This window comes from Citrus sinensis, chromosome 3 (genome assembly GCF_022201045.2).
Source record: "Citrus sinensis cultivar Valencia sweet orange chromosome 3, DVS_A1.0, whole genome shotgun sequence".
Taxonomy (NCBI): domain Eukaryota; kingdom Viridiplantae; phylum Streptophyta; class Magnoliopsida; order Sapindales; family Rutaceae; genus Citrus; species Citrus sinensis.
Window position 1 is genome coordinate 9,689,725 of NC_068558.1, and position 24,870 is coordinate 9,714,594.

Sequence of the window (24,870 nt, forward strand, 5' to 3'; positions counted from 1 at the left end):
AGTGGCAAGCTAAGAGCGAAGCGGCTGCTAAACCTCACTTACTAACCTGAGAGGTTCAAGCCAAACTTTGCAACCCGTAATTCATTCCCAATTTGGAATGCATGATCTGGATGTCAACTTCTAAGATATTCAAGGAGGCAGCAAAAAGAATCTAAATAGGAGAGTAAGAAAACGAATATCACAGCAAAGAATGTGACCAAACCAGCATAACAGCATTATATTAACTAAAATAAAGTGAAAATTATACATTGAGCTATGAATAGATTTCTTCCCTACATCACATACTGTTTATAACCATAGTTCAATTTTTATCCTACCACTTTGCCTTGTCAATGTCATATGCTATTATTTCTTCATGAGACTACTCGCAACACTCCTGTTGAGATTTCGTCTTTCCAGACCTTCAACCACAAAGATGTTTCTATGTAGATTCTAGATCTTCAGACATCTAGATAATCTGGCCCAAAAGCCATTTGGCTGAGCTGCATCTTGTAGCTCAACAGGTTCTTTAAAATTTGCTTTCTCACTCAACTCTTCGAATGAATCAACAATATTATGCAGCCTGGCAACAAACTCGATCAAAAGGGAACTAAAAGTTGCCAAAGATAAGGCACTTGCACTTTCATATGTCTTTGATTTTTCTAGATGGGGAACTGAATCAGCATCAAATGATAAACGAGCTGGCCATGATATCTGTTTCTCCATTTTGGTGGGAGTATCAGGACACAAGGTGGACTTGTGGTTTGGAGCAGTCCAATTTGTTGGCAGCGTAACTGATCTGAGATCAAGAACAGCTTCACTAAGGGATTTATATTCTAGGACCTTATTTTCGTCATCATCCAAAGTCAGAGATTCTTGGGGCTCTACATGCCCTTTCTCTCGGTTTCCAATTTCCCAGCTCTCTGCATTGACAAGAAGGTATGATTTGCGGTCAATCTTGTCTTGCAGTTCTTCTGCAGCCTCATGAATTTCAAAGAGTATGTCCCCCGAACCTAGTTTCTCCATATTTTTAACTTTGTTCCCAAGTTCACGTAACACTTTAGCACCTGCATAACCAACCCTCTGCAGCTCCTGCCGAAAGACCTGTCTCCGCTCTGCTGGAGCCTATATGCACAAATATAACAAGATCAGAAAATATAGAAATGGAAACATTGAAGGAAAAGTATAAAGCAACCCTTGAGGTTAATCTTATAATAGGGGTGCAGAAATGGAGATAAATAATCAAAATAATACACAGCATTACTTGCCATGAATCCAAATGTCTGACAAATTCAAAGTACTTTCTTGACTCTTTTATAGTACAAGATACAATAGTTCCCAAGGTGATAACATGTTTGTTCGGTATCATTAAATTGGAAAATGCAAAATGTACTATTTACAGGCATATAACAGAAAATATATGAACTTCATGAAATTATAATCATCTAAAGGGATGGTCACGGTGAAAGAGAAGAAACCAGTGATCAACAGAACTTACAATGAACAAGAGCTATGACCCTCTTTGTTTCTCTTAGGTGCAAAGAATGAGAACTGATTTATATGGAACAAGGACTGCACAACATCAAAACTACTAGGCCTGTCATCATAGAAAAGTTGAACCCAGCCCCTGTGCCTTACATCCTATGGCACGGAAGGTGTCTGGATGCATGGAAGGATGAGAATTACCCAATCACTAAGAGGACCATTTTTTAGGTTAATTTTGGCTTGCTACACTGCCTATTTGCTATATATAGGGTTTATTTTTATAAAATTAAATCATAATTCTTTAAAAAAGCATATACATGCTTCATGTATAAGCAAAGGAAGCATGAAAGGAGTCGAGACCGCTCTAGCATGGTTGAATGTCACAATCCCCTAACTGCTACATTGGTCCCGGAACAACTTTATAAGGAGTGCTTTACAAATGATCTCTTACAACTCCTTAGTCAAAGTAATGACTCCCTGAGCATCCTGACTCAACATAGGCAAATGCATCAGTAGAGGCATTCAAAACAATCGTGTGCAAAGGTCAAACTTTTACCTCAAAACACGCACACTTTATAATGACTAGAGAAATTTTTAAAAGAGGAATTCAAAGCGTTTGTTGTTTGAGAAGACAGAGACACACATGAAGAAGAATTGCAAGAAAGGAATACCAAAAGAATATTAGTAAACCATTACACTTTGTCAAGATTAGAGGTTCTGGATCAGTGACCAAAACCATGAGTGAATTTATTTATGCATGTTCAAAGAAAAAAAAAATTACTCTTTCATACGGAAATACAAAATGAAATTTATGGGGAAATCTTCCACCAGAATAGAATATAAAATTAATATACCGTGAGGCTATTATAACATTGTTGGCAAATCAAACTAAAGCATTCTCAAACATACAGAATAAAAAGCTTTAAAATATTGTACTTCTATAGACATCATCACAGCAATACATCATTACCTGTATTTCTGATAGTATACATCCATGCAATGCCATAACCATGAATGCACAATGCCTCAGTGCACCACTCACTTTGACATAATTCTTCCACGGATATTTAAACTTCTTGTAAGGACCATGAGGTGGCTCCCAAATAGCAAATCCAACCTTTACATCAGAAGAAGACAAACAAAGAGGTGAGAAAACAATTAATTTGTTCATCCCGCGTTATGAATTGTTTGATAGCAATTAAGAATACCAGAGCATCTTCTTGGCTTGTAGATTCTACAGCCGATCTGTAGCCACTGTAAACTAGGTTATCAGAAGCCTGGTATGTAAGAATTTTGGAAGGTATTCTCTCATATTCGACACAGCTAAGATACTCCTTAACACAACCTAAAGAGAGGCTCAAAGGAATTAGTCAAACATTAAAAAGCAAATTCGACAAGAAAAAGAAATTACTTAATGCAATTTCACTAATTCAATCATTTCCGTTATCTAAGTATTAACAACCAATGAATAGAAGTTCAGCAAATTAACCTTCCAAAGAAGATGCCACACTCATGAAATTTTTCACCACCAAGTCGTGTAGATCTTCACCAGCCCAGATAGGATAAATGCATATATTTACTACCAAACAAACACCAGCACCAAGGGCAATGAGCAAGAATCGTGTTACAGCTGTTTCAACGAATTCCCTTGTCCTATACCCAGATACCAAAATGTAACAATATGTCAACAAGAACACTCGAAAACCATATTCATAAGGCTTCATCGTCGGGTACAGTTTTGCAAAAGTTGCAATAAATCCTGCCAATCAAATCAGATGCAAGAAATGGCAAAAAGAACTAAAGTAAAAATTTGGCCAGAAAATCCAAAGAAACTTTTATAACATAGTAGAAATTTGAGGAAAAAAGAAAACCTATGGTGAAGATACTAATGATAATAGCAACTTCTTCCCATTCTCCAGCCAATTCGGATAACTCTGCCATAGCAAGAGCAAGCCCTCCAGCTGACAATGTCCCCAATCCCCGGTTAAATCCTTTGCTAAGGGTTGCTCCTGCACAAAAATGAAGTAGCCGAGCATCAAGAAAATGAAAGCTTTTTTTTCCCCTTTTTTTACCGTTTTTGCATCAGGTAGCCGAATAATAAACATTATGTCAGTCAAGAGCAATAAACATCAATGAGTAAACATAAACAGATTTTACCACTTGAACTAGCCAGCCTAGCAATCACAAATATAAAAACATCCAGTTATTTAGTAACTTCTTTCCTGATAACTAAGAGCCGATGAGAACTCATTAGAAAGCTGCATGGACAAAGTACTAATCGCTAAAAATGTTTCAGCATAAATCTGTTCAGTCATATCATTTCAATCAATCCTTGTGATATGCGAACTATTCTGCCACTTCAGCCAAGTGATGCAGTACAATCCCTAATAACTTGACTGCACGGCACCACGACTTGGCCAGATTCACTAAACAAAACCCTATAATTGAGGTATTATAAATCATGAATTAGGATTCTCTTCTAGTGTTTTTCTCACCCAGTAGTCTCTCTTAATCTTCTAAATCTAGTTAATTCAAAATATAGTGAAAAAAGTTTGTTTAATTAGAAATAAAATAAACCAACTGACTTGATTGTAAATATCAAAATTTAAAAATTCAATCTTGGCGGTTTAATTTCACTAAGAAAGGTTAGGACTTAAGAGAGAAAAAAGACTATGAAAAGAGCCGTATCATAAGTCATAAGAAAAACTTAAATTATTTACTCAAATAAATAATAAGACAGTTTCTGGACCCACAAAAGAAAAAAAAAACTAAAATTTGATCAAGATAGAAAAATAAAAAAAATGAGTTCTAAAAATGAAGCAAAAAACCAGGAGAGTTACCGATACTGAACTCAAAGACGACGACGACAGTGAGAATAGCCCAAACGGAGTAGCGGCCGAGGTCGGGAAAGGGCTCTTTCATGAAACTCAGAAGCGAAATTAGCGTCAAAGCGAGAGCCATTTTGGCCGCGAACACGATCTTTCTGGGATCATTCTTGCCCGTTTGCACTGCCCCAACGAAACCATCTTGCAGTGTTTTCAAAAAGCTGGTGACTCTGTCGCAGACGAATCTGTACGGCCAGCAACGAACCGGCTGTTCTACGCTTTCGCTTGAGACTGTCGTCTTCAAGCCTAGGCCTATATCTGAGTGGCCCTTCGTTGAGAGCAGCTTCTCTCTCAGCGACCCAATTCTCGTTGCCATTAAACAACAACAACAAGAAGAAAACCAAAAAAATAAAAAGTGATCGCTTTTTTTATTCCCCCTCTCTTTTACATGAAGAAGATGAATTTGTTATTATTACTTCTTTATTTCTTTCTTTTTTTTTTAATTTTCAGTTGGTTGGTTTATTGCGAAGATAATGAGATACCTGAATTCCAGAGAAGCCTATTTAAACACTTCAAGATCAAGACGCAGGATAGCCAAGGATCTGGTCGGGACTGGTGGGGCAGGCCAAGCGACGTGTAGAATGTTAGTTGAAAACGATGTCGTACTGGTGTTCTCTGTTAAGATCACGGGCCGCTCAAATTCAATATTGTACTTTGTACGACATCAGAATGAATCGTGACCCTACAAATAGGGATGGGCACGGTTCGGTTCGGTTCGAAATTAAGTAAAACCGATTTAAATCGATTATTTTATAAAAAGAATCGAATAAGAACCGAACTCAATAAGAACTGAACTTAAATGATTTTTTTTGGATCGGTTCGGTTTTTTCGGTTCTGGGCCTATTGGATCTATTTTGAATTTTTAAATTTTTAGCCCATTGGACCTCATGAATGTAATAATTTTTTTCAACAATTAATTTATTCTAATTTTATTACAAATATTAACAATAAATACAAAGTATTCAAAACACATTTTATCACTAATATCTTACTAATTATTAATAAGATACTCTCAAAATATGAAATATTAAAATTTCAAAATACATAACCAAACTCCAATGCTCCATCTATATAAACATAATCATAATGTTATAAAGAGAAATAACACATGTTTGATTTGAATAAAATCAATAAATAATTCAGTTTTTCGGTTCAGCTAAGTGAACTGAATACCGAACCGACATTTCAGTTTTTTTTTACAAACGGTATATTCGATTTTTAAAAAAAATAAAAACCGAATCGAATTAGAAAAAACCGTCAGTTCGGTTCTGTTTTTTTAACATTACGGTTTTTTTGTCCACCCCTACCTACAAACCAAAATACCAAATCGAGAATACTTTGGAAAAAAAATGAAAAAGTAATTTTTGGACATCGAGTATAAGCTTGACCTCATTAGTAGAGTCGTGAGATTCTAACCAATTGACTTTTATATAAATATGAGAATTTTGTGAAATTGCCCAAGACAATAAGGCTCGGGGTTGATGTTGGTATATTATAAGTTATTTATTTTATAAGTTTTAATAAACATATTGTATTTGATAAACTTATTTAGTAAATTTTTTATAAGTATTTTATTAAATAAATTATCACATATTTTTAAAAAAATTATAATAATTTTAATATTTTAATAAAAAGATGATGATATATTATTTTCTCATAAATCCTAATATATAAGTAAAAGATAATTTAGGCTTGTATTTATTTTAATCATCTTATAATAAAACAACATTTTCATAATAAAATCTATTAAACTTATGTACAGTAATTGCAATAACATAGTTTAGTAGTTTACTAAACATCAAGGTACTTTCTAATCAAGTTTATTTAATCCGCACAATAAAAACTACTTATTTCATCAGCTACTACAATCCAAAAATCAGCTCTAAGTGCGACATACCAACATTAATTCTCTGAGCTTTATCATAATTTTGTAGTTAAACGTATTTAGGTAATAGCAATATTTATATAGGTGACCTTTGAAAATCATGGTGTGCATGAGTCTGGCATAGACCTTCGCAGTTGTTCTTGAATTAATCATGTAAGACGCATTTGGTATTAAAACTGGACAGCTGTAAAGCTATAGCACTAAGGTAACGTTTACTTCTTGAATTAGAGTGAGATTTTTGAAGAGTAAAAATCTAGGCATTGGAAGTGTGGAGTGGGAGAGCAAGCAAGTTGTTTACTTACATTGTAATAAGAGTGTAAAATAAGAATTAGAATCTCATTTATGTGTTTACTTTGTCCTAGAATATAAGTAAATTATTTAAAATTACAATCTTACTCTTTTTAAAGAACTATAGTTTTAATTACAAAGTGCACAAAAAATATATTTGTAAAACAAACTATTTATTTTATTAGTAACTTTAATTTATAATTTATTAGCAACTTTAATTATATAAATTAACAATAATTATAAATATTCTTAATTATGTAAATCATAATTTTTATTAACTTTAATTATTACATTAAAAATTATTGATAAGAGCAACACAAATGAAACATTGTTATTAATAACATAGAACAAAATTAATATCTTCTTAGAACAAACTATTTATTATTATTATTATTATTATTATTATTATTATTATTATTATTATTATTATTATTATTATTATTAAGTATTAACACTAAATAAATATAATAATGTTATATTTTCAAATAAAGATGGTATATAGTAATATTATTAATTCTCTATGAATATAATAATATTATTTTGAAGTAATTTTAACTTAGAATCAAATTATTATTTTCAACTAAATATAATAATATTATGTTTAAATAATTTTAATAATATTTTTAATAAATGTAATATTAGTAAATAATATTGATAATATTATTTAAATAAATGATATTATTATTTTGAAATAAATGTAACATTATTTTATTTTAATAAATATAATTATATTATATTTAATTAGGGAATTGTAAAAAAAGAATTCTACTCCGACACTCCCAGCTCTCCCATGGGAGTGGAATCCCAATCGCCACTCAAAAAATGGGTGAAATCAATTTCTACTCCCCTCCTTAAATGAGCATGTCAACACTGTATTGAAAGAAATCCAAACTCCCCACTCTCACTTCTATAAGTAAACACAACATAAGTGTTTTGATAAATATTAGCTACCATTGTTGAATGATATAATGATTTGATTAACCACTTTTATATTGAAAAACTTATAATATCTAGTACTACTTTTGTTAAAATTATTATTTAAATTGTGTTTACAATATATTAATAATTTTTATTTTATATTTACTACTTTTTTCTATAGTAACCATAATTTAAAAGATATAACATCTCAATATCTAATTAGGCCTAAAGTGTGTTTGTCTATCAATGGTAAATATTAGTCAACCCCTTCTGGTCAATTCTATTTACATTGTATTTATATTTGTGTTGCTTTATTTCTTTTTTGTATAAACTGGAAAATGTTAATTAATCAATAATATTTATTATTAATTTTCGCGTTGTTCTTTATTGAACGTACACTTCACTCAAGTACGTACTTTCACTTGGTACAAAAAATCTTTTACTTTTGGGAGGGGGGGGGGGGGGACCAAAGCTCTTAATTTGTTAATGGATTTACAATAATTTTTTAAAAATTTATTTTTACTTGAGTGATGTTTAGTGGTGAGGTGGTGAGTATAATACTAACAAAATAAACACAAGTATTGTCTATTTTATGATTGTGAGGTACCATGCCGGTCAAATTTTGTTGATTTCTTGTATTGTAACATATGCACTTTATTTTTTTTATTTAGTGTATTGTTTTCCCTTCAACATAAAATTTTTTTAAAGTCGTTGGACTTATTACAATTTCTCACTAGCAAAATTTTATGCAACCCGATTATTTGATACGAATAAATCGGTGTGGGTTGCCAAATTTGACATGTTTATAAATAAATCGTGTTTGGATTATATTAAACTTACCATGGCACGAAATCAAGACAATACAAACACGATTTGATGACCTGTGTTGGAGTTATTATTGCAACACTCAAGTTCGTCATTAGCTTAATTTGTATTAAGCTTATAAAAAAAAGTGCTTGTTACTAGAATTGAGAAAGAGAGAAGGTGAAGGAGGGGAGAGAGCTGCCAATCGAACCGGGTCGACTTGAACCTGAGAGCCCGACCTAGCCACCCCACCGGCAAATGAAGGTATTGATCGAAAACTCTTGAGCTTTTGGTCATTTTTCTACCATTGTCACCACTGGAAAACAGCCTGAAAGCCGCTAATCGAAGTAGTGAAGAATAGCGGAATCACTGCCTCGATTCAATGTGATTTTGTTGGTTTCCGGCCATGCCACTGAATGAGTTTCATTCCTTAGGTTGCCCTTTTCAATTTCTGAACATCCACGGCCACCAAAGCAGTAGATTTGCCACTAATCACCTCATTGAAGTTCTCACGGCCATAAAGTTTGATCTTACACAGCCGCGACACATCAGAGCTCATCGTCACCACTATTGGACGCAACGTGGTTTGAAGTGTCTAATATGACATCCCTGACGACCGTCACTTGATTTTCGGTCACTATTAACCAACTAGGGCATTTCGATAATTTCCATTTTAAGGGTAATTTTGTAATTTCTAACTTATATATATTTTAATAATTCCAAAATTGAGGATAGGTTGGTAATTTAGATTCCGAGGGTAATTTGATAATTAATGATTGCACAATTTTTTAGTAATTTACGAATGTCGAGGTATTTTGGTAATTTTATATACACAAGAGTTGTATATTGTGAATGATGTTTGTTTTGAGCTTTATTGTGTAAATTTAGTTCTATTTCACAATTACGGAAAGTAATCATGTCTTTTTCTTGATTTGAGAGGAACTGCAAGTAAGAACTAACCCGTGAATATGGACGATAGCCGAGTTTGAACATCGTCACCGTAAAAGGCATATATAAAACCTATTTTTATAGCTTATTATCATTTTAAAATATAGTAAAATATGTTTACGAAATAAGTGTTTAATGCTCCGATTTAATGATTTTCTAGAAATGAGTTATATTACAGGTGGATATATTTATTAAAAGTGTATAATGATTATTTTTGTTTATATGTATTGAGAAAAGGCATGAGAGTATTTTAATGAAAAGGAAAGTAGATTTAAAGCATGATTATATGTTTATGTAAATGTATATAAAAGGCTTTTTTCTAAACTCATTGGATAATACCCTTCCCCTCCAGTTACAATGATACAGATGAGATGAGAGGCCTTCTGGCCTCATCTGAACACACATAGAGCCTTTGGGTTGTGTGTTTAGGTGTTTTTGCCTTTTCGGGGCATATGTATGCGGTACATTGATAATAAAGATACATATTACTAAGACACAGATAAGATAGAGGCATTTGGGTCCCATCTGAGTTCACTCATAAGCTTTGGGTCATTTGCTTGAGGGCCTTTGTCCTTTGGGGACTAGTTCATACATGCAAAAAATATGATGAGATACATGAGATATATGAGATGGCACTTCATTGATCTACCCGTGGTAGCTCAAGTCATGACATTATCCAAATAGTATGTCATTGCATTGCTCGTATGAGCTCCGGGTTTGACAAGATTATTCCCTTAGTTACTTGTTTAGTAACGGTTTCAAAATTTACTATTTTATGTTATGTTTTAATATGATTTTCGTGAGTATTATGTATTGTATCATGTCTCTTTTTACTGACAGTTGTTAGATTTAAAGTTTGTATAATATAATAGCTTTGTACTTATAGTTTGATGAAAATGGTATATTGAAAAGATATGACTGTTTTAAAATAAATTTATTTTCAAAAATTATTATCCACTCTGATCTCACTGAATTTCATACTTACCTCGTTTTATTATATTTTCCATCCCATAAGAGGTTACAAGTACGCCAATCTACCCAGCAAATGTAGTTATTTCAGATTGTGACCACGTGATGGTGGTAGGAGTCTTTGGTGTTGTTGTTAAGATATTTTAGATTGTATGATTTTGTCATTTTTGGGCGATTAAAGATAAGCAAATGTATTCATATATATATTTTTGGCATTGGATATTTAGGTTATATTTGGTATATGGTTGAGAAGGTTGATTTATGTATGTATGTATGTATGTATGTATGTATGTATATTTGGTGTCAGCAAAATAGATACAAGTCATCCAAAATTTTGAAAAAAAAAATCAAATAAGTCCTCCTAGTTAAATAAATCCATTTACAATGTTATTATTAATGTTTCATTATATTCAATGTTTTTTCAAATTTTCTTTATGTTTTTTAATTATTAATCTCAACCTCAATTTATTTTTCTCTATTTAATCCATTCTCAATTTTTACATCAATAAATTAACAGTATTAGGACTTAAAAAAATCTATTAACTAAACAAATATTAATTAATTGTATGATAATATAGTATGTTGGCCCCAAGTTAGGATTAGAAAAATATTATATAATCAAGGTTTTAATTTATCAAAATTTTACTTAAGTTGAGGTTCATTTTTTTATATAAAAAAAAACTCGTAATTAGTACCTTCTCAAAAAATAATTTCAGCTCAACCTTAAAAAAATATTGACTTCGGTCATGTCCTCCCATATTATGAGATATTGTTGTTGGACCTATATTTCAAATTTTCAATAACTTAGGGCCAATATAGGATTGTAATGGTTGATTAAATAAGTTGCTTTTGCTGTGCGGATGCAGTGAGTTTAAAAGTAGCTTAGTATTTAGTAAATTGTTTTGTTACGGTTGTTATGAGTTTAGAAAATAGTATATATGCATTTGATATTTAATGGCTTATATATTAAGGCATATGGAAAATTAAAATATAATTTTTTAAAAATATTAAGGATATAATAAGAACTTTAAAAAGGTGTGGTAACTTATTTAATAAGCTGTTTATGAAAAGTAATCCAGTATTAGGGCCTGTTTGAGATTGCGGTTGAAATTCAATAAGCTGCTTATTTCATAATTTTTGATAAAAATAGTGTTTGGTAAATTTTGTAAAAGTAATTTATTTCATAATTTTTTTCATTTTGTCAGCAGCTTTTAAAAGCATGTAGGGGGTTGCTTTTTATAAGCAGCTTATTTAATAAGCCATAATACATTTTAAAAATTCCTATTATAACCCTAGATTTTAATAAAAAGATAATTATATCTTATTTATCCATAAACCTTAATATATAAATCATACATTTATCTTTATCATATTTTATGTAACAGATTATAAAGTTCTTTTGATTTTTTAAACTGAGTTTTTTAATGTAATTTTACATATTTAAGAAAAAAGATATCTCTAAACAATTTTATTAAACATACTCTAAAAATAAAAAGTAATAAAAACGTATGTCTATTTTGGTCATTATATAATAAAATAACACTTTCGTAATAAAATTTATCAAACGCATGCACTCTACTTTTCAAACTCACAGCAAGAGCAATTGCAACAGCACAGTTTACCAAACGCCAAGCTACTTTTTAATCAGCAGCTTATTTAATCCGCACAACACAAGCAGCTTATTTCATCAGCTTCCGCAATCCTAAACTGGCCCTTCTTTTTTAAAATTGTTGTCAAAATGAGAAAAATTATGAAATAATCAGTTTTTATAAAATCTACCAAACACTATTTTTGTCACAAGTTACAAAATAAGTAACTTATTAGGTTTCAATCTCAATTCTAAATGGGGCATTAGAAGTTCGTTTGAGTGATTTTTAAATAAATATTTCTTATTAATCAATTAAGAGATCCTAAGAATTAGGAATGGGCAAATAATTCGAACCCATCGAATCTGAAAAAAATCAGGTATGGATCGAATCATATTACTTAACCAATTCGATTGGATGCTATTTATCTAAGTTGACTGGAACCTTGTCTGATCTGAAAATCCAATTGAATTCTTCTTGACCACAGAAAAAAAAATTTCAGAAGCCAAATCTTGTCTTACTCTCTCACACATACAATAGTCTCTTTCACACGCGCGCGCACACACAAAATAAATCTTGATTCACTACCTCAAACACACAACAATCAACACAACATTCACACCACACAAGCATACACACGCAGCGGTACCATTCACCAAACAAACAAATGCACACATAGATTAGAGACGCCAGATGAACATGACAATAGGCACAGTAGCACTGAATGTACTGCAGCTAGCAATCACCGACGCACTGGTGCAACCGTGCAAAGCCAAACCATTGCTAGTCCGCAATACGCCAACGCGATCTGCTGTAGCTCGACCACTTCTGTTGCTTGCTCCACCTCAACCGACAGCACCATCACCAATTTCCTCTACCCCGAATTTTTCATGTATATAACTATATTGTATTAAATAATTATAATGGAGTCTATTGTTTGACATATTGATATCTTAAATCATTGTGCAATTGCAATCACCAAAGTTTATGAATTTCAATAAGCCAATTTATTTGGGAACCTGCGTATCAACCCCGTTGAAAGGTTCTAGACATCTGCCATTTTTTCAACGCATTTCTTTAGACAAAGACTCCATTTTTTTTTTCCTGCAATTTCTAGTTGGAAGAAGAAACAACGTTGAGAGTGAGCCGGTGACAAAAGAAACAAAGTTTATTGATGTGTTAATCCTAATCCGATCCGATCTAAACTTAACCTAATGCTTGATCCAATCTGATCTGATCAGAATTGGATTACGTGTTTGGGTTGAGTTCGGATAGCTTTTTTTTCTAACTTAATTAATCTGAAATTCGATCGGATTGATTTGAATATAATCTGAACCTGATTTTAACCACCCCTACTAAGGGCTAGTTTGGGAAACTGATGAAATAAGTTGCTTGTATTGTACAGATGAAATAAGCTGCTGATTAAAAAGTAGTTTGGTGTTTGTTAAACTGTGTTGTTGCGGTTACCGTGAGTTTGAAAAGTATAGTATATGTGTTTGATAAATTTTATTACGAAAATATTATTTTACTATATAACGATCAAAATAGATATAAATTTTAATTATTTTTTATTTTTAGAGTATATTTAATAAATTATTTAAACATATCTTTTTTTCTTAAATATGTAATATAGATTAAACTTCAAAAGCCATAGTTATGAAATTAAAATATGAACTTACTGGATCAAAACTAGAAAGAACGTACATAGTTACGACGGTAATATGATATCTGATTATTTATATATAAGAGTTTATGGATAAGTGAGATATAATTATTATTTTTATTTAAATATAAGGTTATAATATAAATTTTAAAAACTTGTGGTAGTTTATTCAATAATATTCTCATCGTAGATATCGCGTGTCCCGACATTAATGGCTAATCCGCGCGTTTGCGACGGATAAGGTCAATAATTAATTTCCACGGTTGTAATTATAGTACCGAGACAGAAATTCACGGGACGGATGGATAAGATCCAACCGCTTAAAAATTAAAATAATTTGCAAATATCAAAAGAAATTTCTTCTAAATTAGATTAATTAATAAAAAGAATTCAAATAAATAAATAAATATAAAAGATCTTAAAACGCGGTAAATACGCGTCTAGGCATCCCACTCTCTCTCTATATAACTATAATAAAGTCAAGAGAGTTGCGTTTGCATTATCTCATCTTTTTGTTTTTTTGGGGCTCTATTTAGATTGGAGCATCACTTTTCTTAAGGTTAGATTGTTTATTTGAGCCCTGCAATCTTTGTTGTTTTATTTTCAGATCTTTGACATTGGTTTGTTAAAGTCTCTTGTTTTGATCATTAGCTATTGAATTGATCTGGGTAACGTTCATTGTTTTTGTCTTATCAGTTCCATATTCCTTAATTTCACCATAATTTTGTAACTTAAGTTGATTTTTATGATTGTAGGAAATAATTTTTAATGTTTAATTATTTATTTATTGCCTTTCAATTTATGTATCCAGTATTTGGTTATTGTGATTTGGAAGAGATTAGTTTCTTTAGTCAATGCGATAATTAATTTATTTATTTTTTGTGTTTTTAGTGCAGAATTAGTTATTTGCTGAATTTAGGAAAACAAACATGGGGGGTGGCAAGGATGATGAGACGTCTGATAAGGGGCTGTTTTCACATCTTCATCATGGTCATGGTGCTCCGGGCTACGGATATCCTCCAGGACAGTATCCTCCTCCACCCGGCCAATATCCTCCGCAGGGCTATCCTCCACAACAAGGCTACCCGCCAGCTGGGTACCCGCCACCGGGGGGTTATCCCCCACCCGGTGGATACCCGCCATCTGGTTACCCACATGGTGCTCATCCTGGCCCCTCAGCTCCACATCATTCAGGTATATAATTGTTTACTGGATTTCCATTATATTACTTGTCTTGTGTCGAAATTGTGAGTCCTTATATAACTTGCGGCATAGATTTTTGGGTTCGTAGAATTTATTCTGATTTTGACATGCCATTGGTCATTGACTATGGATCCCCATCTTTTCAATATGTGCCGTGTTATCCTTTTTGTACGCATGAGAAGCATGGTTGTCATTCAAGTATTCTTGAAGATGATGAACTTGCTTTCTTGTAATTTAGGACATGGTGGTGGCGTTGCCGGAATGATAGCCGGGGGTGCAGCTGCAGCTGCAGCAGCTCTTGGTGCTCACCACGTGTCACATGGTGCCCACAACATGGGGTATGGTGCCCCCCACATGGGGTATGGTGGTATGCATCATGGAGGCAAGTTCAAGCATGGCAAGCATGGGAAATTCAAGCACGGGAAGCATGGAGGCAAATACAAGCGTGGGAAGCACGGACATGGAATGTTCGGAGGTGGAAAGAACAGGAAATGGAAGTGAGTTTTGTGTATCAACTGGGTTCAGAGCTCTGACTCTACAAAATACTGGTTTATGTTTTTCTTGAATAATCTGCACATTTTTATGATGTCTGGAAGTAGACTTTGTAGGATGTGTTTTGTTTGACACTTTGGCTTTGACATATATATAAATACAGCTGCCTTGCGGCATTTATTATCTTCTGTATAGATGTTCATCCGAGCCGGTGGAGAAACTTTATTTATTTTTTCTTTTTGGTACCAAAAGTTTACAGGCTCGTTAGTTGTTCTTCTGTTTTGAGTTTGCTTTGAAAGATAGCACCTTTATAAAGATTGATTATCTATCTCCTTTCTGGATGACATTTTTATAACTGAAGGATCTATTGTTATGTTTTGGCAAAAACTCTGTTGTGCATTATTCTAGAGCAGCACCCCCATTCTGTTCAACACATTGAATTGAATTAGTGGGTGGAGCTACTCAAGGCACCTTGAGTTGTTCTTGAAGTATGTATATCTTGTTTACTTATTTTAATTTTAATTAGGTTTGAATATTGAGAATTTGAGATTGTATGTTTTGGCATCCATTATTTTAATAATAATGTTAACAATCCCTATATTTAAGTCTCAATTTGAGTTTTAATGGTACGTGTCATTCATCTATTGGATGATTAATTTTATGACTTATAAAATTATTTAACAAGCATCTAGTGGATGAGTTAGGACCCATATTGAGACTTAAATATTGGAATACTTAGCATTGTTCTTATTTTAGAATTTTGATCCGGTCATTTATCAGATTTGGTGGATGGAATATCAAGAAAATTGTGATTTATTGGAATATCAAGAAAAATTCCAATAGGAATTGTAATGTAAATTCCCCAAATGGAGTAATAAAAATTTAGATCTCTAAATGTGCCTAAAATAAATCACACATATACATCGACAATTGAATAAAAAAAATGAAGTGGACAAATCTGGAACCAGAGTATTAGATAAAATTCATATATATAAGCTTAACGGTGATAAGTTTTTTTTTATTATCATATAAGACTATTATTTAGATTACAATTTATATTAAATAAAATTATTGATTAGATAATTATTGGAATTAATTTATACTTGATGACGGTAAGATTGAAAAATTATTGTACAAAGTGTTTATGTCCTAATTTATATGTCAATAAACTATTAGTTGGATAATTTTTACATTAAGCGGGCTTGACAAGATTGATACTTTGGAAAGATAGATTGGAGTTAGGTAAGATAGGTAGGAGAAAGGTCGATTATATGGTTATAGAATTAACTAGCTGAGTACATTTTGGATTGGTTGATCAGTCACAATATGCAACCAATTTATATAGCTAGAATAATTTATGAGAATCACTTGTTCTTTTTTAAATGGTAAGTTTCTACTTTCTAGTGTTGCTTGCCGGTAATTCTAGATCTGATAAATATGGAGAAATCTTTCATAAGATGGTATACCACATCAGCAGTCACTTAGTCATGTCCCATCATCGACACGTAACTACTCTATTTAGCATGAGTAATGATACAGCTACAAACTCTTGTACAAACTTATTTTGTACAAACTGATGTGGCATGAGAAGATTGGTTGAATTAAATATCACTTGGCCCACATGATTTGTTTTTATTCATTTATATTTTCATTCAACCAATGAATTAATGCCACGTCAGTTTGTACAAAATAAGTTTGTACAAGAGTTTGTGGCTGTATCATTACTCATTTAGCATACTGCGATGATATGCTCTAAATATGTGAGTAAAGTTCGAAACCTCAAATCTCTTGTACTATGCACAAAATAAAATAAATTAAAATCGCTTTGAAGTCGCATTTTTAAACAAATGAATTGTTGACTATAGATAGATATTGATTACATATTACTATCCCAAAGGGGAAAAAGAAGGAAAAAGAAAAAAGAAAAATCAAACAAACAGGCAATCCAACACAGCTCCTACCGTAAGCCAAATGTAAATACATATGCATACATTTGTAACAATAACAAATCATGAAATAAAAGAATAAGGGTTGCGTAATCTTTGCCTGATAAGTGATAAATATTTCTTTCTCATCACTTGGGCTGTTCATGTTACGTAAGTTGCACATGGGTTTTGTTTTGAAATGAGATTCCAAGAACTCATCACCTGGTTCTGGGGTCTCTGATCTTGTAATAACTGTTCTTGATGACCCTCAATAATATTATTATTGTTGCTTGAGAACTCATGTATCTCCAGTATTTCAACTCTACGATTGGTCTTCTTTCTTATTTTGATTGCCAGGTCCTGTGGGATGAAATTGCCACTCACGCTAACTCTGCACATCTTCTTCTCTATCAGATGACTCTCCAACTCTGTATATATTTAGAGAATATGCGAGTAGTTAATAAGATGAAAAACATATATAAGAGAATTAAGGGCTGCTTCAATGGTGAAAAATTTATCTCATTACCTTGCATGTCAAGAAGTGCCCTTCGTACTTTTCTGTAACAACCATTACAGTCGATGTTGATCCTCATCACCATGCAGCAATATTGCATTGTTTGGTTGGTATGCGGAGAAGTTAGAAATAGGCAAACAGAGCTAATGTGTTTAAAAAAAGTGTACAAGAGAAAATGAGCTTATTAAAAGGTAGGATATTAAGAATAAGGATCAATGTATGTGCTGGTAATATGATTTATGGAATCTGATTCTGCTATAAATTCTAAGTGTGAGAATTAATGCAAATATATGTATGTAGCGTAGCCTTGCCTACCCATTATTCTTGACTTCCGTGTATAATTTATTGCAGGTGAACTTGAAGATAAGAGCATCCCTTCCTTTGTTCTGTAGCTATAGGCTAATGCTAGCAGTTATGGAAAGGCATCCTTTGTTGTGTATTTTGACACATGAGATTCTGTGAACAATATGTATTCAATTAATTATGTTTAAACTAAAAGAAACCTTCATATCAGCCAATTGAAGTGGCACAGTTTGCTTGCTGCTCAAAAGCTAAGATTAAAGGTGTTCACAAAGTTTTATTCTTTACAGTACCCTAAATTTGATTCAAGATTTCAAATGTTCTTTGTTTTTCTGGGAATAGAAGGATCTCTCAATGCTAGCTAGCAGCTAGCTGTCCACAGGTACCAATGAAATGCCAACGCAAAATGATCCTTTTATATATATGCAGGGCAGCCTGTACACACACACATCAATAATTACAAATTTCATAATCACGAAACATTGATTTCATGTAGAATAATCAAATATGTTCATGGAATATAAATCTTATATATTTTTGGTCTCCAAGGTACATAAGAACAATGGGAAGCTAATTAAGAAAATGAAATACACTTCAATTAATATCTTTTACACACAACACTCTTAGCTGCGATATATAGAACTGTAAATTGCATTGACTTGCAAGATTCAACTATAGGATGGAAACCATGCAGTGCCCTTAACAGCCTTGTTCGATTGATTATTCTTGACACCAACAGCAGCTTTTCCTGAAGATTCTTCACTTGCAGATTTATAAGTAAGAATCACTTTCTTCTCCGATACAAGGACCTCCATAGACTCCACATCTGCGGTCGTAATTAATACGATTTAGTTACATGAAGAATGAAGTTAATACATATTCTTCTTCTGAAAATGCTGATTCAGAATTTCATCAGGCATTGTAACGTACCATTAACTCTTGAAATAGCATTGGCTATTCTGTCTTGGCACCTGTCGCATCTCAAATCAGCTGCTAAAATCACTTCCTGAGACTAAAATAAAAGGGCAAAAAAAAAAAAAAAGAAGAAAATTCCCAATTGATCTCTTGCAAAAGCATACAATAGAGATTGTTATATACATCCAATCTTGAATCAACCAAGAGAAAGAGAACCAACCAGAGAAGCCATTGTTGAAGAATTAGACAAAGCCTGCGCCGGTCTGAGGAAGAAACAGTAGTGAATTATTGGAGGTGCAGACTAGTCTTCTTATCCCAACAAATCATCCAGTTAAGGCTAACTTTATGGACCAATTGCATATATAGTGCTTAAGTTTCTTTGGGCAAATTTGGACCATTTTTTGATTGAGAAAGGGCATCCTTTTTTTTTTTTAGCTAATTCAGTTCAGACAAGAGCAAAGCGATGGAGATAGAGCATGTGATTTGCATGATAAATATTGACAATGATACATACAACACTAACCCTCTTTTTTCACTTTACATGCTTCTGTTATTCTTCAAATACATATATGACTGAAGACCATACGCCGCATTTCAATGGCTTTACGGAAGAGTTCTTTAAGGTCCATATGTAGCCTAATATTTCTATGGATTTGGCTCATATAAATTATTTTCTAATAGATGCTCAGTCAAAATGTTAAGTCCCTACTATTTGGCATTTGCCCTAATGGATAATGTCACCGGCAAAGTTTAAGTGTGGCCACCAAGGGACCAAAGATTATGAAATGGAGAGATACATGCTTCTAAAACTTTTGGGTCGAGCACAAGTAGTTACTTCTCTTACGACTTTTTTCAATCAAGAAACTCCCTAGAGAACTAAAGAAAATAATTCTCAATCCTAATAAATCGATTTCCTAAAATGTGACCTTACAGTTGATACCAGAATTAAATTGTTTTGCAATTAAATATTTACCTCTTGAACTTATACCAATTTGTAAATTTTTTGAGCTTGAAAGTACTGTGGGTCAGTTACTTGCCAGAGAGAACCAGAGAATTAGAAGTGCATGCAGAACAACAATACGCACCATGCACAATGCATGTCACAACCCACACTAGAAAAAATGCGCTTTCCATTTATATTTCACCTTCAAAACCCCAATTTCTATCACCAGGAAAACCACACACCAACACCTTTGCTCCTCTCCTAATTTCTCTCAACACACCACACCACAGCATGGCCCTTCTTCACTCTCTTCCTGCCATTGTCACCGCCGCCTCCCTGATCACACTCCTTGCAATTGCCCTCCCTCACCCTGCCAATTCTCAGGCCCCTACCATAACCAGCTGCATATCCCACTTGCTGCCTCTCTCTCCATGTGTACCTTTCGTGCAAGGCAAGGCACAGACACCGGCACAGACTTGCTGTATCAACCTCCAGCAAGTCTACACCCAAAAGCCGCGTTGTCTTTGCCTCTTGGTTAATGGCACTGCTGTGGGTAATATGCCTATTAACTCCACACTTGCCACGCGGCTGCCTGCTGCTTGTAACCTTAAAGTTGACGCCTCTCAATGTTCAGGTATCGTATCAACCTCTTCAGCAGAATCATAATGGCATTACTGTTTCAATTTGTTACATTGGATTTATGTACTTAATTATAACCCAAGATTCTTATGAAGGTGTTGGTGTGCCAGTGCCTCCTAGTCATGCTGGTCATCAAGTCTCTCTTGGATCAAACACAAATGCTACTATTGCTGGTATGCAAATTTGCTTCACCCCTTGCATCCTCTGTGTAATACTCTATTCTTTTCCTTTTTTACTAGTTTCTCCACCAGGAGTCTTCTCTCTCTCTCTCTCTGTTTTTTTTTTTTAGGCTTCTCTGTAATGCACATTTTTGGTCTCTTTCAAATTCCAGCTTCTCCTATGGTGGTCCCGGGTGCATCGACGATGGCTAGCAGCACGGTACATGGCTGTCCCTGGAATGCCGGTGCAAAGTTGAACACAGAAGGTCAATTGGCGGTAATGGCTGCTGGGTTCTCTATGTTTGCACTGTATTACGCATGAATTTTTACATCTAATCAATTCTAGATAGGTAATTATGTTATGTCCGGTGAATTTATCTACTACTCACCAGTATTAGGATTTACTAATCAGTTATGGTGTAATTTACCTTATTCTAATGTATTTGGATTTTGGATGTTATCCTTCCATTGGATTTGTCATTATAAAGTGGTTTTATTCATCAACCAGGGCAGCAGAAGCATATTTACTATAGAAAAAATAATAACAAATTAAAAATCAGATAATTTCTCTGAAAGAAAGGAATGTGCAGATTTCCCAAAATCTACTAACAGGCAACTTCCATTCCTTCAACAAGACCATGAAACATAGCAATACAAAAAGCATTCTTGCACAACCAAGTCAGATCAGTTATGATTTCAATTAGACACCCCAAATTTGTTGACATTTTCCCTGAAATTATTGACAATTCCTTGTTCATTTAAGCGGCAGGGGAGAAACCCTGCCTGCGAATACACCAAAATGTAAGAGATGAAAGAAAGAGCGTTGGACAGAAACCAAATCTGATAACTTTTGAAAAAGTGCATGAGACCAAATCAATAGACATCTTGACAATTTGCAGCAAGTGCATTATAACAGATTTATGTATCATAAACCAATATCTCACAAAATATTGAGATACATTTGAGGAAGAGAATTACAAACATTACCTAATAAATTGAGGGCAGGGCAGTGTGTGCAGTCGGGATTTCTTCTGGCTAGAACTATATCATGTCTGGGATATACAATCCTTTACAACAACTAATCCAAACTAGGTGCTACCTCAGTTGGATTCGACTCAAAGACATCTGAATTAGATGCGTCGGGTCCTTCCAAAAGGTCTCGAGATTGGACTGACTCTTTGTACGCAGGTGTCTCTTTAAAATCTGTTGCTCCTTCATTATATGTGGCCACCGCGATCCCACAGGCAACTAGCTGTTAAGGTAAAATAGAACATTATCATGAAGCATAAGAAACAGATATGTATACAAATATTATGTATCCCCAGGCTAGAATGCTGTAGTTATATTTTTTTGGTCATCTCTTTCATCACTCAATTTCAACCTTCAGAAAGATGCATTTCACTACCACTACTACCACCACCTTGAAATATTATCATGTGATCATGTGAGAAACACAATCTATTCAGTTCAATTCTGTGATAACCTTTTGATAACAAATAAGTTTATCACAAGCAGATAATTGAACCAAGATCTTTAATCACATATAGAGTGCTAAAGCTAAACTAATGAATCAGATTTCTCTTCCAGGGATTTCTAGCAGGCCAGGCACAAGGTCTCCTTACTCAGGACGATCCAAGGTCCAATAATGCGCCAATTCTAAAGAGTTATTCCCTTGTGTGTCCTTAGCATGAGATTGCAAAGTGCAATAGCTTAAACTATGGGCATACAGAAACCTCCATGCATTGCTATCACCCTATATGGTGTTAAGATTGGGCAACTATAAATTAAAAGTTACAGTTCTTATTTGGTATGCTAACTACTGTGACTTGAAAGCTAAGTTTTATTAGAGCATCACTAAAAGGCTTTTCAAATAAGATTTTATTACTTATTTGAAGAGCCACATTAATATTCAAAACTCTAAGAGACACTCCAATTAAGATTGTTCAAATAAAAATTGATTCTCTCTCTTCAAATTTGGAGAGTTAATTTCTCCCTCTTCAATCTATATTTTATTACTTTTCATTGAAGAAAGAGAGAGAAGTATTTTAATTGCTATTAACTTTTTCTTTAAAAAAATAATTATTTGATTAAAATAATATTAACTTATTTTTATTATTTTTATTTAAAGAGTCTTTCGGAGAATATCATATTTTTTTCATCTTCTTATTTGACACATAAGTAAGCAAATAAGTATTTAAAAAGTAAAATTTATATTCTTTTGAAAATGCTCTTATAATTCATGGTTACTATGATCTTTAACTTTTATTTTCATTTCATACCTACAGTTTTTCTTAATACCAAAAGCGCCCTAACTGTATTACCGAATTTGGTTAAAAAAAATCACTAATTCGCTTGATTAAATTATATGTATGTATAATAGCAGAACTATCATCCCTCAAGCTAATATTATCAACAAATGCTATCATTCTCACGCAAACTCTTCCTTTAGATATAATTATCCCAAATCCCGAAAACGTTAATGAAATTCACGCCGTAACACATACCGCAAAGACGATGCCGAAAGCCCAGAGATATTGGAGAAAGAACCCGAAAGCGCCCCACTGTGGGCCCTCCCAGAAGTCGGGCTCCAACCCCGGAAGCTCCGGCATCGGGGAGCCGTCGACACCAACAATGACGCCAGCATTCTCAAACTTATTATTATTAATATTAGTGCTGTCTTGTCCAATCTCAGCCGTCCGTTGCTGCTGATCTTTTTTATCTTCTTCGGTTGTGGTGATGGCGCCGGTGTTGCCCCTCCGGTTCTTGCTGTCAAAGCGTCCGGTTCGGGAGGAGAGCTTCTTGGCAGCCGAGACGACGTGGAGAGTTCTGAATGGAGCTCGAGTGATTCTGCTGCTGCATGTTGAGGTAGGGAAGGTGATGCCGTGGCGACGGTGTTGTGGGTCCGTAGTGGGATTGGTGTAGAGGATTCTGCTGCCGCTGCCGCTGCCAGCAGTGTTCGCTATGGTGAGGGACATGAGTGGATGAGAGCTGCGTGTGCGACTGACCAGTTGTGGATGAGATGGAGGAAAAAGATTTTATGTTTGTTAATTGATCCGATACGGTTTAGCCGGACCCGCCGGTTGGGCTTGGCCCAATACCCCTGCCGTTACTTCATGTATTTTTCTGACAAATTTAAGACTCGAGATCCAAGTGGTGATATTTGAACTCTATATATCTAAAATCTCTAATTTTTAATTAACCCATCATGAATTTTTAATCTCTAATTTATCTTTTTTATTAATTATATAATTCTTATACTTCATAAAATCATACTCATATATGATTGATTAACCAACCGTGAAGTTCACTGCAATTTTATACTATTACATTTTTCTCAATTAATTATTTCTTGTAATTATCAAACAATTATAATAATAAAAAAAGAAACTAATCACTCATGGTACCACCAATATCATAACTAGATGTTAACCTCTTACGGGTTCAACTATTTCCTATTTATGTTCTTTAAATTTGGGTTTTAAGTAATCTCAATCTCATAGTCTTTAATGACAACAAACTGAATAACATGCTCATGAAGCCTGTTGTAATTGTCATAAGTCACAATGGCCAATGCCAAGGCTTGGCTTGTGGCGTTTTGCTAAGTCGATGGCAGCAGCATGGGCATACTTGTGGGTGAGCACAAAAGCAACGGAAGACTAGCATGTAGGTTGGGTTGCAACAGCAAGCGCATGCTATTGGTCAAGCACGAGAGAGAGTGAGAAAGCACGCAAAGGGCATGCACATCTCACAAGTGCGCGGGTGCGCAAGTACGAGACGCATGTGGTGCGCGCACAGGTTGAGTTGGGTTAGAATGCGAGATGGCACGAAAGTATGCAGCGGTAATATGGACACATGCAGCACATGGGGGAATGCATAAGAGCCAAACAATACGAATATAAGAGGCATTCAAATTACACAGGCGGGCTGCGTTCGGACAGTGGCTGTCAAACGTGGAGTATGTTGGCTAAAAATTCTCCGGAGATGGATCTTAGAAACAAGTATAAATGGATAGTTATTGGTGCAACTAGTGGAAAACACAGTCTCAGAGTTCATTCCTAGAAAAAAAGAGTCAAAAGAAGGGCCCATTTAGGATTGCCTTAAAGAGGTTTAAAAGTGATTTTGAAAATCTAAAAGTTAATTTTAGTGTTTGGTAAAAAAAAAAAAAAAATCAAAACCACTTTTGTCAAAATCAGCTCCTCCTATAGCTAATTTTGAAAAGCAGAGAACGAGTAACTTTTAGATTTTGATTTTGAGAATCAATTTTATCCTTTAATATAGTTCCAAAAATATCCTTAAAATTATTATATAAATCCAAAATTATATTTATTCAAATTGGAAACAAAATCAATGTTTTAATAAATTTTTATTATA

The 24,870-nt window shown here is 33.7% G+C and overlaps 4 protein-coding genes across 8 annotated transcripts; 2 read left to right on the plus strand and 2 right to left on the minus strand.

Annotated features, from left to right (window-relative positions):
* Positions 1 to 193: 193 nt before the first annotated feature.
* On the minus strand, positions 194 to 4,873 carry LOC102622596 (aluminum-activated malate transporter 9). The gene is made up of 6 exons (XM_006485713.4): positions 4,305 to 4,873; positions 3,336 to 3,473; positions 2,954 to 3,223; positions 2,673 to 2,809; positions 2,435 to 2,581; positions 194 to 1,104 (listed from the first exon to the last, which is right to left on the minus strand). Exons 1-6 carry the CDS (start codon positions 4,663 to 4,665, stop codon positions 433 to 435), a joined length of 1,725 nt encoding a protein of 574 aa, XP_006485776.2. The 5' UTR covers positions 4,666 to 4,873; the 3' UTR covers positions 194 to 432.
* Positions 4,874 to 13,804: 8,931 nt separating this feature from the next.
* Positions 13,805 to 15,293, plus strand: LOC102622887 (glycine-rich protein A3). 4 transcript variants are annotated; one of them, XM_006485714.4, is made up of 3 exons: positions 13,805 to 13,969; positions 14,302 to 14,604; positions 14,852 to 15,293. In XM_006485714.4, the coding sequence occupies exons 2-3, from the start codon at positions 14,340 to 14,342 to the stop codon at positions 15,112 to 15,114; spliced, it is 528 nt and encodes a 175-aa protein (XP_006485777.1). In that variant the 5' UTR covers positions 13,805 to 13,969; positions 14,302 to 14,339; the 3' UTR covers positions 15,115 to 15,293. The 4 variants fall into 4 exon arrangements, with proteins under 4 accessions (XP_006485777.1, XP_006485778.1, XP_006485779.1 ...); XM_006485715.4 differs by having other exon boundaries at positions 13,807 to 13,969; positions 14,307 to 14,604; XM_006485716.4 differs by having other exon boundaries at positions 13,917 to 14,078.
* A 3,061-nt stretch (positions 15,294 to 18,354) lies between these two features.
* Positions 18,355 to 23,618, minus strand: LOC112498992 (uncharacterized). Its single transcript, XM_052436969.1, has 4 exons — positions 23,004 to 23,618; positions 18,980 to 21,751; positions 18,775 to 18,856; positions 18,355 to 18,670 (listed from the first exon to the last, which is right to left on the minus strand). The coding sequence occupies exons 1-2, from the start codon at positions 23,472 to 23,474 to the stop codon at positions 21,578 to 21,580; spliced, it is 645 nt and encodes a 214-aa protein (XP_052292929.1). The 5' UTR covers positions 23,475 to 23,618; the 3' UTR covers positions 18,355 to 18,670; positions 18,775 to 18,856; positions 18,980 to 21,577.
* LOC102622889 (non-specific lipid transfer protein GPI-anchored 10) lies at positions 20,207 to 20,965 on the plus strand. 2 transcript variants are annotated; one of them, XM_052436970.1, is made up of 3 exons: positions 20,207 to 20,336; positions 20,437 to 20,549; positions 20,673 to 20,965. In XM_052436970.1, the coding sequence occupies exons 1-3, from the start codon at positions 20,261 to 20,263 to the stop codon at positions 20,754 to 20,756; spliced, it is 273 nt and encodes a 90-aa protein (XP_052292930.1). In that variant the 5' UTR covers positions 20,207 to 20,260; the 3' UTR covers positions 20,757 to 20,965. The 2 variants fall into 2 exon arrangements, with proteins under 2 accessions (XP_052292930.1, XP_024957150.2); XM_025101382.2 differs by having other exon boundaries at positions 20,437 to 20,514.
* Positions 23,619 to 24,870: the final 1,252 nt, after the last annotated feature.

Coding starts and splice junctions, on each gene's coding strand:
- LOC102622596 (XM_006485713.4), bottom strand. CDS start 4,665: ATGGCAACGAGAATTGGGTCGCTGAGAGAGAAGCTGCTCTCAACGAAG. Junction 3,224..3,335: donor CATTAGTATCTTCACCATAG/GTTTTCTTTTTT, acceptor TTTGATTGGCAG/GATTTATTGCAACTTTTGCA. Junction 2,810..2,953: donor TGTGGCATCTTCTTTGGAAG/GTTAATTTGCTG, acceptor GCCTCTCTTTAG/GTTGTGTTAAGGAGTATCTT.
- LOC102622887 (XM_006485714.4), top strand. CDS start 14,340: ATGGGGGGTGGCAAGGATGATGAGACGTCTGATAAGGGGCTGTTTTCA. Junction 14,605..14,851: donor CTCAGCTCCACATCATTCAG/GTATATAATTGT, acceptor CTTGTAATTTAG/GACATGGTGGTGGCGTTGCC.
- LOC102622889 (XM_025101382.2), top strand. CDS start 20,261: ATGCCTATTAACTCCACACTTGCCACGCGGCTGCCTGCTGCTTGTAAC. Junction 20,337..20,436: donor TGACGCCTCTCAATGTTCAG/GTATCGTATCAA, acceptor ATTCTTATGAAG/GTGTTGGTGTGCCAGTGCCT. Junction 20,515..20,672: donor CACAAATGCTACTATTGCTG/GTATGCAAATTT, acceptor TTCAAATTCCAG/CTTCTCCTATGGTGGTCCCG.
- LOC112498992 (XM_052436969.1), bottom strand. CDS start 23,474: ATGTCCCTCACCATAGCGAACACTGCTGGCAGCGGCAGCGGCAGCAGA. Junction 21,752..23,003: donor CTTTCGGCATCGTCTTTGCG/GTATGTGTTACG, acceptor TTACCTTAACAG/CTAGTTGCCTGTGGGATCGC.